Consider the following 16,069-nt stretch of genomic DNA (forward strand, 5'->3'; position numbering starts at 1 on the left):
TTCCTAAGAAATTCAACTCTTCAACAGGAAAAGAAAGCAACAAAAAAGAAATCTGGGCAACACCACAGACATATACTGTGTTGCATGCTGCATACCCATCCCTTCCGACACTACCTGATGCCAGGTCTTCTCCAGAGCAAATGTGAAGAGCACTCTATGGCAGATCTTTTGCATACTGAAAATATGCACTGCTGCACAGACCCCCATCCCCAGCATGGTTTCTTGCCATTTAAAATACAGCCCTCTACCTTAAGGGCAGACTCCACAGAAGCCTAGGGATCCCGCTTTGGGAATGACTCTCTTGAAGCAATATGCAGTACAGTGTATTTCTTGATATGAAAAAGGATAAAAGTTCACCAATGAGAACTTCATTGTAGTTTTGTGTCTTCTTTAGAACTGAGATACAATGGTGGGAGAGAAATTAATTTATTAGAGATGGCATATATCATGGATAAATATTATTGGATGAAAAGAGACTAATACAGATTCGTTTATTTATGTCAATTTAGGTCAGACTGTCTGGTATTTCGTTATAATTGAATACATTAATATGATTAGGGCTTCACCATGATTTCTGTTCCATGTAGAAACCAACTAATGTACTGTTTTTAAGCAAAACAAATTTTTACTGTAAAGTAAAAGCCTTAAAAGGAAGCAAGTGTTCTTGGATACCAGCAGGTTGATTGCAGAAGCGTGCCAGTTGGTAATTTCCCCGGAGAGTGACCTGAGACTCTCGCCTGTAAGAAGTCCAGCTTTCCCATATGCCCTGCCCAGATGGTAGTTGTGGAAAAGACTAGACTGATTAGCAGGGCTCTACAGACAAAGCAAATGATGGGAGCTATGCATTAGAAGGAAGCGTTTGCAGCCAGTTAAACCTTGCTGACACTGGCTCGTACCCAGCACGTTAGCTCTGACGCAGCCAGGCAAACCAAGACCCGGGTTCAGCACTATCATTCACACCTGTGCCTGCCCTCTAATCCCTAAACTTCAGGTGCCCTGAGCAAGATCAGCCAGGAAAGCTATAGAGAAGAGACAAGGAATTGAAACCTGGTCTCTTAATCAAGTGGTCCAACTATTTCTCTTGACCTCTCTTATCATTTGCTTGTTTTTCTTGGATGAACTACTTAAAAAAAAAATCAATTCAGAATCCAAATTTTGAGTGTATAACTTTTTTCATGTTTAGTGGCATTATATGGGAGGACCAAGTAATAATAAAAAAAATAAAGCTTCAGACAACTTGATACACAGGTTTCCTGACAAAAATAGTTCTTCTGAGGCATATTTTCACAAAGTGACCACCTAATGACGCTTTAAGATAACTCTGGTATTAATTTTGAACTGGACATGTCTCACTATCTCCCCACACCCCCACTCAAGCTATGAGAGTGTGGCTTTGTTCTGCCACAGAATATTGGACAATATCTGTCATCTATTAAATATCCTCAAAGGCACAAAACTCTTCTCTTTCCCCTGAAAGTTTAGCTGTAGCATTCTTCTTTGTTTTCTTTTTTAGGGAATGTGCTTCGTTATTTTAACAGTCTCTTTCTTATTATAAGTGTCATTTTATTTCACTTACGTGTTGATATATCTTAGAAAGACTGAATGACAAGATAATTCAATTTCTTTTCTTGAAAAAGTATCCATGAGGAACAAAATAGCCTGTCATTAGCACTGAAATCCTACAATCAGAAGAAAACACCACCTATACAAATGTTTTTATAGTTCACTCCGCAGTACAAAAAAATCATCTAGCTCCTTCCTAGTATTTCATTAAAAGCTTTTACATACTGGAGTTCTAATTGCATTAATCTTTCAAATGGTCTTGGATAAATTACTTTGTGTTAGGAGTTTTAAAGCTATAGAGATACCTGAGATAAACCTGAACAAGTTGTCTTAGATATAAAAAGCATTTATACTTATTATCACTGATTAGCCCTGGGAGAAAAAAAATGGCTGAAGTATGCTGTAATGTACAAAGTCACAGTGAGAACTCCTTTCAGCAGTAATAATACTGCCTTTCATATATATATATCAGCAATTAATGCCTTTGAACCGCGACAAAAACCCCTTTCGCTTTGAGGCACTTCATGAGAATATTTGTGTTGTGCAACATAAAGCATCTAACCCAGATGTCACAAGCTGCAGCAAGGAAAGTTCTGGCTGGATATAAAGAAAACACTTTTCACAGTGTAAGAGGTGAAAACATCCGGCATAGGCTGCCCAGGTTGGACTCTTCAACCTTAGAGCTATTTAAAACTCAACTGCACAAAGTAGCCTGAGTCCACCCTGAAGTACATCCTGCTTTGGGCCGGGGGTTGAACCAGATGGCCTCCAAAGATCCCTTCCAATCTAAATTGTCCTATGATCCTCTCCTAGCTCATGCAATAGGCTCAGACAGATCGAAAGGTAGACTGTGGCCTCAGACACATTAATGGTCGACAGGACTTCTCACTATTGACTGGTTTGTGTCTTTTTCCTCTTGTGCTTCACTGTACAAGCATATTGGAGGGAGGGAGGGAGGGAGGGAGGGAGGAAGGGAGGAAGGGAGGAAGGGAGGAAGGGAGGAAGGGAGGAAGGGAGGAAGGGAGGAGCCCCCCAGGAGATGCCATGGCCTGAAGAACACCACTTACAGCATTTAGCCCACAGAGCTGGTAGCAGCCCATGGTGACGATCACGGTAATGACCTGCCATCGTGCAGCACGGGTTCTCAGGAGCTGTAGTATCGACACTAACTTGGTGTTTCTTTGGACTCGAGACTCTGCCAAAACTTCTTCTACTTCATGAGACACGTCGTCTTTCCCAAGGAAGGTCTGAAATGCTGCAAAGAGAAGACATGTACTTTAGGCCAGACACTCGGCACTGTGTGTATTTGTAGCAGACCTGTTTCATAGAAACGGAATTGCGTGACACAAACAGGAGACATATATGGGCTACAATTTAATTATTCTTCTGCCAACAGTATCATTCTGCTCTGGGTATGATCTGGTTCATCCCTGCAATTGGTCTCAGAAACTGCAACAAGTTTATAAATCATCTGGCACTCTACCAGATATTTCTTTCTGTTATTTCATACATAATATAGCCTAAGGTCCAGCGCAGAGTCAAAACCTTGTGTAATCTGAAAAAAGGGTTTAATAGCAAAGGAGTTCTGAGTGTTATTTGACTTGGCTACTTTTGCAGCCTAACATTATAACGGACTTCATTACTGGAGATAGATTGGATAGAAAAGTAATAACATGTAAAAACTTACGTAAGTCTGGTAAACCAAGAAAAGGCAGACATTTGAAAGGAACAGCTATTACTCTTCATATTGCCTCGTGGTTTTACTAGCGTATAGACAAGAATTCACTTTGTCAAGATGATTAATATTAGAAAGAATTACCCAGAGCAGTTCAAGACTTTATATTTGTCAACACTGGAGAGACGGGAGCAAATCTACCTGGCAAATGTAAGCAAACACCTAACTTCGTCTCCCCAGAAAAATGTACCATTTAGTAGTGTATTAATGCACATCAGTGACTTACTGAGATATCCTTCCACTGCGAATAATAAAAGCTTTCCATCTCACACCTCCTCCAAGAGGTACTACAAACAGATACCTCCTAGTGGAGGTGGTGTATCTCTTTCAACCTTGTTTTACAGATACCGTATATGCTGATGATACTTTCATTGCAATCTTATGAACATACCCCAGGGGTTGGCTTTTTAAGAGAGGTTTAAAACATGCATCATCTTGGAATGACTGCAGAGAAACAATTACATTACACATACACCTGCATGAAGGTTTTGCGACCCAGTAGGATATTAACTCTAAAAACAATCCTTTACACAGCAGGTCACTTTAAAATGTTATTTTTATTAAGTGAATAAGCTGATTTAATTCTCTTAAGAATTAAATTTTTCTCTTATCCACAGTTTTGCATAGTACTGTCTATAAATAAATGACCTTCACATTTTTCAGTAGGTATATGTTCTTTTGGATCATAGAAAGGACTTGGATGGTCAAGAAAGCCAGAGACACTGACTACTCATGGTTAAGATGCCCAGACTCCATTTAGGTTTTCAAGTTACTAAATTTAACTTTACCTACATAGGTAAAAAGACCAAGTAGTAACATTCTCAGTGTTGTGAGGGATAGGTCACACAAATGAACTGGTGGCCTCCCCAGAACATCCCTCTCCATTCCTTCGGCGAATGTGTAATGCTGCACACTGCTCAGCTCCCAGTCTGGCGGAATAAGGAATCAACTCAAGCTCTGGGCCAAGTTTTTCAGAGCCAGTTAGTACTTCTATTGCATTTTAATGAGCCCTGCGTGACTCTGCTTAACAAGAAGGATGACTTTTTAAGGAATGAACGCTGACCACCTCTGGGTGTTGAGTCAATTCATAACATTCATTTATTCTGATATTCAGTTTCTCTCTTGGGAGAGGAGTGGTCAGAATTTTTAAGTCCCTCAGAAACAGCATGAGATTTATCTTCTTACAGAGGCCTTATAATCAGAAATGAGCTATCAAATTCAGTCCTCAGAACCCAAAATTTAAGCTGTTGAGTTTTGTCCTTGTGCCACTGCCTGCTTATTATTAAATGACATGCTAAATGCTTGTTAAAGTGAGTGTGATGTATCTAAAGGCAATGATAAGAAATGTAAAATTAGGACAATGTGTGCCTATGGCATGTTAGAGTCAAGGTCTCACACTTAAACTACACTTTCCTCAGTCTTAGTAGAGCACTGATAAAGAAAAATTCAGATAAAGATGAGAACAAGCAGACATACATGAGGATATCCTCCTTTGAAAATATTCTCTCAGATTTTTAAGCAGCTGGTTTATCAGTGTAAATTAGGTCAGTGCACAATTTGCTTTATTTTTCCTGTCCTTAGAATCCTTGGCATTCCTGTAGGGCACACAAGTCAAAAATATAGGTGCACTCAAGTAAAAAGAAAGCAATCTGTCTTTTCTGCACAAGGGAACTTGCAACATTTCTAGAGGGACCAGAAAGTAAAAAACTGCAATTACTAAAACTACTGAGTACAAGCCAAGACAAATACAGGCACCTGCTTTCTTTCTCTTCCCTCCTGGTAATAGGACCAGAGACGTAAATGCCACTAGGAAGCAGACAGATACTTAAAATCACCAACAAGTCAAGAAATGCTAAGAAAATACTATGCTATACACACACAGTTTTGAGTGGACAACACTCAGACTTCTTGGAAAAACACATTTCGCTGCTACTCAACACATCTTTAAGTTTCTTGGATTAACAGTTTTTCAGAACAGTAAGAATCACAATTTTATACATAATTAATGTGTAAATAAATTCTGTATTAGCAGGAAGATGGGAAAATTCAAAGGTCTTTCAATGTGTGATGTTCAATTCTATTTATTTTACATTTTAAACTCCTGCATTATTGGCACCAAGAAGCACAGCAGTCGGTCCTCTCCCCACTGCAATGACTCATTTCCCTCCGTGATCGGCTGCTTCTCTCTGTTGGGAAATCTTATTTTCATGTCACACTTAGAAGCATCTCAGGAGTTACAGCTCTGGCAATTTTTAGAGCTTTCCCAGATATTTTTTTTTATTTCCCTTTGATCAGAAGGTCCTACATGCTCTTTTTCCAAAAGCTGGTACCCTGTCTTTATAAATAGCAAAAGAAGTGAATGGTTCCAGTCAGGTGAAAGGAGATAGGAAACCTTTCCATGTACACCACCAGATTTTATTCATCTCAGCTAAGTAAAGGTAAAACATTTGAAAGTGGTTCAAAAGTCTGAACGAAATCAGGTTGGCACTGTCTTTAAAAGCAATTAGGCCTTTAAATTAACTGAAGACGAACACTCAAGAGCTCAACTACATGGGGAATTACTAATTCTTTTTCCATTGTAGTACTTCCATGAATCTGGAAGGAAATCAGCTGTTATTGAAAAGACTGAATTAGCATGTGAACTTTGAGAAGATATTTAAAAGGATCAAAATGCTATTGTGTGGTTTACAGAATAGAGCCAGCCCCAGGCAAGAGGAGGCAGAAACAGAAAGAAGTGGTCACAGGTAGTAGTTTGGACAACAGGGATTAGACCTTTAAAAAACTCAAAAAATTAAGAAGCTGCATGAGTATTATTGTCAGCTGTTTCCTACTTTCACTTCACTGATGATTACGTATATTAAATGCGTATATTAAATTTGTGTCTTTAACACAAAGCTTTGTCTAAGCTCTGCTTAAACAGCATCTTCTTTGGCCACTGTGGGAGACAGAATACTGGGCTGGATGGACCCAGTGAGGCATCTCCTGTTAATGCTGGCTGCTGTTCTGAGTGGTGGTAGACGCACAGGGTGCCTTGCTGTTTGTCTCAGCACTTGCAAAAGGTTGACATGACTTCATTGCTTTTGAGTCAGATTTGTAATAATTTCATGTCAACACAAAAATACTTGGCAAAATGAAAAAATAGTATTTTCATACACCACTATATTAGACTATTGATTAGCCAGAAGAATAATTTAGATGTACCTTGCTAGAAGATATTTAAACAGCTACTTAAATCTAGCAAAATATCAATTAACTACTAGCAATCTCAAATAAATCTCAAATTTGCCATTCCAATTCAGCAAATATAACTGCAAGAAAAAGGCCTAGACTGTTCCCACGTGTCACCTCCTTCTCCTTGTAAGTAAAGAAACACACAGATCATCTGTGATTTACCATCCAGTTTAGGATTACATCTTTACCTGTCCTTACATCTTGTTTCACAGACCAGCGATACAAAATAGGCCTATTCAGGTTCACTTGAAACTAGCCAAGATGCACAGGCAGAATAAAATATCCGCATGTCACCCTAAAATAACACAAGAATTGGTAAACCAAGTTGTATCAAAGGTCCAGTGAACCAAGTATCCTTTGTCAAGACAGGAGGCTTAGGAAAAACCTACAAATAAGACAAACATACTATGATCACTCCAGCTTTTGGCAGTCAGCAACCATCTGAGATGGAGCCTTTACCATAAGCCAGTAGGTCTAGTAGTCATGGCTGTCTCTTCCTTTTCTAAGCATAGATTATAGTGCTTAGAGGCATACAAAAAGCACAGATAAGCAGAAAGAATTTAAATCTACACTTCTAATTATACCTGTTTTAATGCTTCTTTCATAACCACAGGAGTTTTGTTGTTAGACTGAACATACTAGATGAACAGATTTTGTATGTCACTAACAGACGTGACTGTGACATTTTACCTAAGTTATTTACCCGTAAGACATAACAATAGTCTTGTTATTTGGCAATCTGAGATGCCAGCTGAATTCCATTATTGATTTACATGATCTGCTCCTGTAGCTGCATCAAAAACACGGATTTCCTCCTTGTAACAGTATTCTTCAAAAGAGACATGTCGACTCTCCAACTGGAAGTGTTCATAAACAATGTTGTTAGTCATAAAAAGGTTCCATTTTATCACACTACTACTACTACTACTGTTTTTATTTATATTGCATCATTGCCACAGTCACAGATCAGCGGTCCACTTGGCACGCAACTAATAGACAACTAATGTCAAGTTCATGTCTTACTATCCTAGAGCTTGGATGGTGAACTGCCTGATGTAATTACAGCAGCAGCAGGTTTTTCTTTTTCTTCCTGTTTCTATCCCTGCCACCCTTCACTCCCACTGCTCTCTAGCAACTGAGTAACGATTTCCTTCCGAAGTCCTTCTCCTCAACCATTTAAATACCCATTTCTCCTCTGCTGTGTGGCGAGCATTAGGAAGAAGGATCACACCAGTTAAATGCCAGGCATTTTTCTCCCTTCTGTTCTTACCGAGAGTTGAATGTCAGTTATGGGATCTGGGAGGAGTGCTGAGATGGTTCTACCCTCTCCCCATTACCAGACTTTTAGCTTCTTGAGCAAAGACGGTTTATAGACTGTGCTCTTGGTCCGGTCAACTGTTCTCACCCACAACGTATAAATCAGTTCTCCAACATTTAGCAACAAGACAGGAATATGGGAGATGATAGCTCAGCTCCAGTTGGTCTCAGGGAGTTGGATACAGGAGGGTGACCTCCAGGAAGACAAGCACAGCTCGGCTGTTAGCACTGCAATTCAGCCACGCTGTGTGAACATCTGATCAGCCAGAGATCAGCTCAGCCACCCACAGCCTGCTCTGTTTGCACTGTTAGAAAGGGGAAAGCCGGGAACTGGGTAGATCCTCATCAGTGGAGCTCAAGAGACATCACTCATCTGAGGCCTCACTACTTCTGTGCTCACAAAGTAGCTTCTCTTGCGGTGCTGCAGTTTATGTTCGCACATGATGTCCATGTGCTCTAACCTCATCTCTTCTCCTTTTCATCACTTACATGACACATTTTAGTCCTTCTCTGACTTTCAGTCTTTTATTTGTCACTTAAAGGCATCATTCTCTTTAACACCTCTGCTAAAAAAAAAAAAAAAAGAGAATGAGGCCGCTTGTATTTTGGTATTTATAGTCTGGTTATCTCCTGAGGGCAGAAGAAAAGGAGGGGCTGAAAGCAGGAGCAGAACTTTGTGGAAACTCAATGACCTACACTATCCCACTGGATTTTTATTGCTCTAAAACAATGAGGAAGATTAATGTTGTCATCTCCATTTTAGAAGCTTTGACACACATGTACATTTTAAAGTATTTTATAAAGACTAATGCAGTAATCTGCCTTAAATACAACAGACCTTTTACAAATAACAGTTTTATACTTCTCCAACAAGATATAATCCACAGTGAAACGTATATTTGCATGAATAGCCTTGATCCGTTAGGGGAAAGAAAAAGGGTTTAGTCAGAAGAAAGACTTGTACATTTCTGATATTAATATGCAGAGTTAACCTAAGAGGAATATACAAAAGCATTACTGTAGTCATCATTAAAATGGAGAACACCGCATTGTTATTATACGGTTTACAAGCAATAGGTTTTTTTAATAACCCTCAAACTCCTCTAGTCTCCATAATACTCAGGCTTTTCCTCCCCCGTTTCTGTAGATAATGCTAACATCCAGATGATTTTTCTTGATTGCCGATTCACAGTTATTCACCCTCCTATTTTGTGAATTCCCTGCCACGCTCGCTTTCATTATTCCACTGCATTACTCCAGAGACCTGAGACTTGGCTCATGCCTAATCTGGGTTTCTCCATGTGCCCTGGGATGAGGAGTAGGTCTCCAAACCCCCACGATGGTCTAACATCATGCGTGTCCTCTGCCCTGTCATTCCATGCATCAACCAAACTCCTTCCCCACCCATCCCCATGCTGAACAGAGATCAGAAGATAGTCTCACCTGAAAATCTACATTAGGAGATGGAGGATTACAAAGGATGTGCAATGGTAAGAAAATTACTCGTCTTCCCGGCATACTTCATAATAGAGCATGTAGTTAATTTATGGCACAGAAATACAACATGATATTATTGATACAATCTATGCTGCCTTATGATATGATTGATACGATCTATGCTGCCTTACAGGTGGATTTTATGGATTAAGAACTCCAAAAGGATATTTAAGAGTCACCCTTACTTATTTTGTGGCTGATATCCTACAGGCTACCTTGCCTGTGCAACAAGGTGGCCAATTCTGGAAGCACGGCAGCTTGATAGGCAAGGAATGGAAGGGAAATTCAGAAGGCTGTATACACCCCACCGTCCTGTGGTCCTCTGCAAATTTCTATCTAGAATCGTCAGTCCCTAGCTGTTTTGAAAGCTCTCTAGACTACACTCAAAATTAGTTTTACTCTATGCTACAACATATCTCAGTATTAAGTTTTTATTTTAGAATTAATCAGGTCCAAAAGCTTCTATGGATAAGCAGTTACTTTGAAAAGTTTCTTGTATCAGCCTCCTCTTTTTTTCTCAGAGTGCCTAAATTTATAGTTATTTTAAAAAGTGGCTCATGAAAGCCACCTTCTCATAATCAGCAAGCCAGTTGCTAAAGCTCATTTCCCTTCAACTACCAAATAGAGTGTGGGTAGCTTTGCTCTCCTGATGTCTTCTACTCCAAAATCCATGTCCAATGCTTCTAGATTAGCTTTCAAATCATTTTGAGAACATGTATGCTGGAAACATCCCAGACTACAGTTGGCCCATTACCAGCAACAGTAAATGGTGTGAATTTCAAGGCAGGTGGTGTTATTTTACTGCCAATTTTTTTACAGTTTTTATACTCTACCTATGAGAGGTCCAGCTTCACTGTCAGTGGTGAGGTTTCCAGGTATTGTGGCAGTATTTCCAAAGATCCCTATTAACAAGTGTGACATTATGCAATAACATTGCAGATGCGGACTCTTTGCCAGCTCCAGAAATACATTTACAATTTTATCAGGTAGAAATGAGCCAGCTGAAACTTGGCACCCGAAGGCATTTCTTCCCAGCCCTGCCGTGGTGCTGCAGAAGTGGCAACCCAACAGCCAGCCCCAAGCCACCGACCGCTGCATCCCTGCTGGGTGCTCTCACCATGGCTGGTAGGCGGCTCCTTTCCTTGGTGGTCCCTGGAAAAGCTGCTCTCTGCCTCACCAAACCTCTGCTGACTCTCTAAATCTACAGGACTCTCCCCAAAGCCTTGTTGCTTTTGCCCCCTCCTTTTTTCTTTTTTCTTTCTTTTTTTTTTTTTTAACACTCTATTGTACCTTTAAAAGTTTGAGTCTCCAACATTTACAAAATTCTTCATTCAACACAAACTGAGACAACATGTGAGTCTCTTCATTAGCATCCCACTTCTATTTCAGGGTGCTGATGAGAACAAAAAAGGACAGTTTTTCATTTCATAATAGAGGAAACATGATAGGGTGAGTTGCATTAATTTCATGCTAAAAGATTATTAAATTTAAGTTTTAGGGGCTGATTCACGCTGTACAAGTAATTTTGCAAGCAACTAGAGACTGAAAATGTTAAGGGTTATATTCAAATTAAGTTTTTAGGAATAATTTTTGAAGTGCAGTTATGTTCTGCAAACATTTTGGTATTATAATCAGACTCCTTCCTTCTTTGTACACTCTTATTTTTAATTTGTTCCTATAATAAGCAAAAGCAATTTTTCAACATTGTCTCAGCCATAATGCGATGACATAGTGAAACTTACAACTGACTGTAGTAATTTTACTGGGGCAGAGTATACAGTAGCTGTGATCACACAAGCAAATTCTTTTATACATACAACCTAAAGTAAGAACAAATTATTCTGGTCTGTGTCTGTGACACTGAAGCAAGTTATATGAAAGCACTGAAAATTTTCAGTTAACTAAGTGTATGAGGTTTTTAGATCTACACAGGTTATTGAGTTACAGAAGCACATGGTCAAACACAGTGACTACTGAACAAAACCCAGCAACAGAATCAGTGTTTTTGTTAGCCAAACTGCAAAAACTGTAGATAAGGGAGACTCATGAAGACTGAAACCATCTTTCACTTTCAAATGAACCCTGCATATAGCGGCTGATGCACAACAGCAGGATGATTTGCTTAGGTTTGTATCACCATGCATACTGCTATATAGGTTAATTTGTTGGAGAAATTCATTTTCAAAAAACAAATCGAAGCAATAGTTATATTTACACACACACAAGGAAACAAAAAAGGTGAGGGAGAAATAATTGCCAAAAGAATCTCTCCTATTGGAATATTCTGCTTTTACTGTGATACCATAATTACTTTCCAGCCTGCATCCCTACGCTAAACATCCTTTGTTGTAAGAAAGTAACACATCATACCTTTTTCTGCCTTGCTTGTGTTATGTTTTTCAAGTAGGAGGTAACGAGGACTTTCAGGAAGAAAAGGCAGAATCACAACTTGTATCAATGAAGGAACAATGATCGCTCCAAATAAGTAAGGCCACCGAGATTCCTGCAAATGGATGCAAACATAAATCTGTAATACTCTTCCATGGTGATACCAGGAAGAAAAGTAGCTTTGATGGGCAATGCTGTAACTTTTCATCATTCAACATATTGTGTCAGTGAGCACAGTGATGTCTTCTGCCTGAGCTTAGTAAGCAGTTTGAATACTTCCCCCTCAGATCATCTTACTCAAGGGCCAAGGAAGACAGAATTCATGCCATCAACTGACTGAGCATGGAAAGAGAGGCAAGGAAGCTGGAAAACAGCAAAACATAACATGTTTTTCCTTTCCTTCAGAACCAACAACTATACGTATAAAAATACGATATATAGTCAAGTATATATTCTGCAAGTCATCCTCACTCACAGCAGCATCACTCATTAGCTTTAAGAAACAGTACAACACTGTTTTCACATAGTTACATATACCTGCATGTTGTGTCTTCGTCTAATCTAATTGATCTAAAAAACACCCCAAAACACATATATATATTTGGCTCAGTCCTCTAATTGTCATAGTAGGGGTGAAATCTTGATAACGCTTCAGCTAATCTGCAGTTTAGCAGAGTTTAGTGGTTCTCAGTGTAATGCAGGCAGTGACCGTTCAGCACTTCACAGCTGCTGGGAATCAACCAAGTCAGGCTGAGGTCTCACCACAAGCCTCTTCTACTTGGAAAACCACTACATTTGCCTTACAGGTACAACCAATGAACAGTGAGGCAGTTTTTATTTCCATTCAGAAAAGAAGACATATACAGTTCAACACAATTAGAGTGAAAGACAGCTATATAATTTAACAAGAAACAAGATATACAGCTAACTAGAATGAGGTTATCTTTACGAATTTTTTTCTCTTGCAACAATTGATTTCACCTCTTAAGCTGGTTTCCATGCTAATTTAAATATAAACAACTGGTTTCAACTATCCTCCTGTCCAAAATCACAGAATCACAGAGTATCTCAAGTTGGAAGAGACCCATAAGGATCATCAAGTCCAACTCCTTGCTCCTCACAGGACTACCTAAAAGTAAATCATATGACTAAGAATGTTGTCCAGATGCTCCTTGAACTCTGACAGCCTTGGTGCAGTGACCACTTCCCTGGGGAGCCTGTTCCAGTGACCAACCACTCCATGGTCACATTTCTCTCAAGTAACTCTTCTGAAAGTGTTATTTGAAAAAGCTATGAATGAGACTGGAATTCTGAACTTACCCTTCACAATAAATAACAGACAGTATAGTAAAAAGCCCTCTATTTTCACTGCATAAGACACTGAGCTTCCTTTATTTTCTCTATGAAAGATCTCTGTTTTGCTTTTTATTATGCTAGCTTTTAAAACTTTAATGTAAAACAATCATAATTATGCTCCCACTTGCCATTGCTGGCCTGAGTTGATCAGTAAGTCACTGAAATCAATAGAAACTTCTCCATTCATTTCAAAAGGTTTCAGATGATGTCTATTCAATGCTATGAACACGTGTTCTACTCTCTTTTCTCCTAATTACATTGTCCATGTTGAAATTTTTCATCCCACTACAGAAAAGAAACAGGAGACTAAAACGAGTTTAAACGATCCATCAAAAAATCTACATTTGATGGTCTGAAAGTATAAAATACAAATTGCTGAAAATCAAACTGAATTAGACCCGATGAAGAGAATTAAAGGATGCAGGGAAAAGAGGGGTTCCCTAACATCTTTAAGAAGGAACAGGACAGGATACAAACTGGGAGAATGCTCAGAAGCCATAGTAAGGTAAAGGCAGAAGACAGTGTAGGCATGACTTAGAAGATATATTAACACTTTACCTCAGTTGTCATCAGTAAGTAGAAACATGCGGGCACTACTGAGAGAAATGAAACTGCATCCCATTTTATCTCAGGAAAAAATTATGAAAGCATTAAATATTTTAATTACAGGGGACCTGACTCATCACCTGCTCAGAACTGGTACATATAACATGTCAAGATGGCAAGATTTTAAACCGTCACATTATGGATATTTGCTGAAGCGTGAAAAACCCATCTTTGATCTATTTACAAAAGACAGTTAAAAAGTAGAGGGACTTTGACAATCACAGACTCATTCAAAGGCTGATATAATAAAGTGCAAAGCTGCAGAAATACAAGGGGAGGGGGAGGAAATAGGAAATGGATAAAGCACGACATGGATTTATCAACTGCAAATTAGACAAGATTAAACTATACCAGGATATAGTAAAGCAAATACTACTACTATGTCAGAGAATCATCAGATAAAATGCAAAAATGGAACTTACTGTAACAATTAAAAGGTGGAAAAGAAACTGGCATGGGGAAATGTCAACAGGCACTGCTGACAGCTGAACTATTGGTTCGTATTAAGTTCAATGATCCATTTAAGCATGGTTACATTGAATATTTTCACTAATTAGGAAGATTTTGATAGAAGTTGAAGACACTTTCAACACAGAAAAATCTAAGAATATGCACATATATATAAAAAATTTAAAAGGAAGAACTGAATCTTTGACAGGGTCATACAACAGAGGTGGGAAGAAGAGCTGTACTGCCCTGTACATGGGCACTCATTTTTGGAAAGACCTGAGGCCAATTAAGTATTCCAGTACAAGATGTATGACAGGATCAAAAAGACTGATTAAGGAAATACATGAATGCCACAGGCTCTACTCTCTCTCTCTCTCTCTTTATTTTTTATTTACAAAGCGTAATCTGGACATGCATCCCACTTTCCATTCCCAACTGTGTATCAACCACTACACCATAGTCGAGCTCCTTGTTTGCTCTCTGCCCTGAGTTTGGTTTTCTCTGCTGTGGAGACTCCAACATACAGCTGAGCATCCCTTACCCCAGCTGCCCCAGGGCATGCTTCCCACATCCCTACCTCCTGCCTGTACTGGAGCCATGGGAAATTACTGCACCCTAAACACCTCCTCCCAGGAAGCAAGCCTGCACACAAGGTAGCACAGGGCACTGCCCAGAGGACTCCAGCCCTGCTTTGCATCCCAGTGTATACAGCTACATCGTCTCACCGAGCTATCAAGGGCTTGTTTAGCGTTAGTGCTCGAAACTGGCAGGAGATCCTATCAAAATAAATACTCACTCTCCCTTTTTCTCATTCAGTGCGCAGGACAAATGGTGATCTCTCAGTGATCGGATCATTTATGAGTCACTATTCCAAACTCCTTTAAATATTAATTCTGGAATTAATTCCTTGGAGAAGTGGGGTTATGATGAGTTTACTACAGCACTGAACACTTTACAATCACCAATGATTTTTTTGCATAATACCTTTCTCATGTAAAATGACGTATTTTACCCATTTTATATGTGGGGAGCAAAGACACAAAAGCCTCTTGCATCCAGTGCAAGACACTATAAATGTCCAGGAACCAGTGATTTGGAAGTCTCTTCTTTTTCATCTTTCTATAAGAAGCAGGAACACATTTAAAACTTTAGTTTGACAAAATATAATCACACACACACAGACAAAACCAATTACATTTAGTATAATTTGTAAATGCCCTGAAGCAACTTGCCTCACCTCCTGCTGCAGCCCCAAAAGGATGCAGGTCTCTGGGGTTTCCTGTGTCAGATCTGTCAGTCCCATGGAAATATCTAAGGTACCCTAAGGCATCAAAATGATACTATATGCTTACATTCAAGCAATTTAATCTTATCCTCTTTAGTAGGGAGTCAGCATGAAAACTTTGAATCAGAAATATTTGTTTCGCCTCACAAAAAAAGTCACATCTCTGCTCAGAACAGACTCAGTAGATTTCCTTGGGTGTGCGAAGCTGAGAAGACTGCAGAAGTCCAGCACTTCTCTGTTAATCTGTTACTGTGTCACATAAAACACTCATAAAGGTTAACAGACAACCTCACTGGCTTGGGGCCAAGGACAGAAAAAGCACTGAGATGGAACTAATTTCTTAGCATTAGAACTCTCTTTTCTTCCTTGAGGCAAGGGTATGGCACAGTGGTGATGATTGTGAGGCAGCTGAGAAATGAGAACAACTTCTATATCTCGGGCTTCAGACCAGCTAGTCACATAAGCTACCTCCCTTTTACCTTCCTCGTGCCACTCCAAGCACCTCTCTACAGCCTCCTCTGCCTGAAGAGGAGGGCACCAACCTCCCCATCTAACAGTTGCATCCCTGCTGGATACAATTTTCTCTTTGCATGACCATTCCTGTAACCCACTTCTGTCAAAATATGTTTTAATAACAGTTA

The 16,069-nt window shown here is 39.4% G+C and overlaps 1 protein-coding gene across 2 annotated transcripts in view; it reads right to left on the minus strand.

Moving 5' to 3' along the window:
• The window catches only part of SLC2A9 (solute carrier family 2 member 9), a 99,058-nt gene that overhangs the window by 51,710 nt on the left and 31,279 nt on the right, over positions 1-16,069 (minus strand). For both annotated transcript variants that reach the window (XM_086611575.1, XM_086611573.1), the window contains 2 exons: positions 11,714-11,846; positions 2,631-2,818 (listed from right to left, as the gene is read on the minus strand). In XM_086611575.1, coding sequence (XP_086467701.1) covers positions 2,631-2,818; positions 11,714-11,846 — 321 coding nt within the window. The remainder of the gene's footprint in view (positions 1-2,630; positions 2,819-11,713; positions 11,847-16,069) is intronic.

This window comes from Tauraco erythrolophus, chromosome 5 (genome assembly GCF_009769465.1).
Source record: "Tauraco erythrolophus isolate bTauEry1 chromosome 5, bTauEry1.pri, whole genome shotgun sequence".
Taxonomy (NCBI): domain Eukaryota; kingdom Metazoa; phylum Chordata; class Aves; order Musophagiformes; family Musophagidae; genus Tauraco; species Tauraco erythrolophus.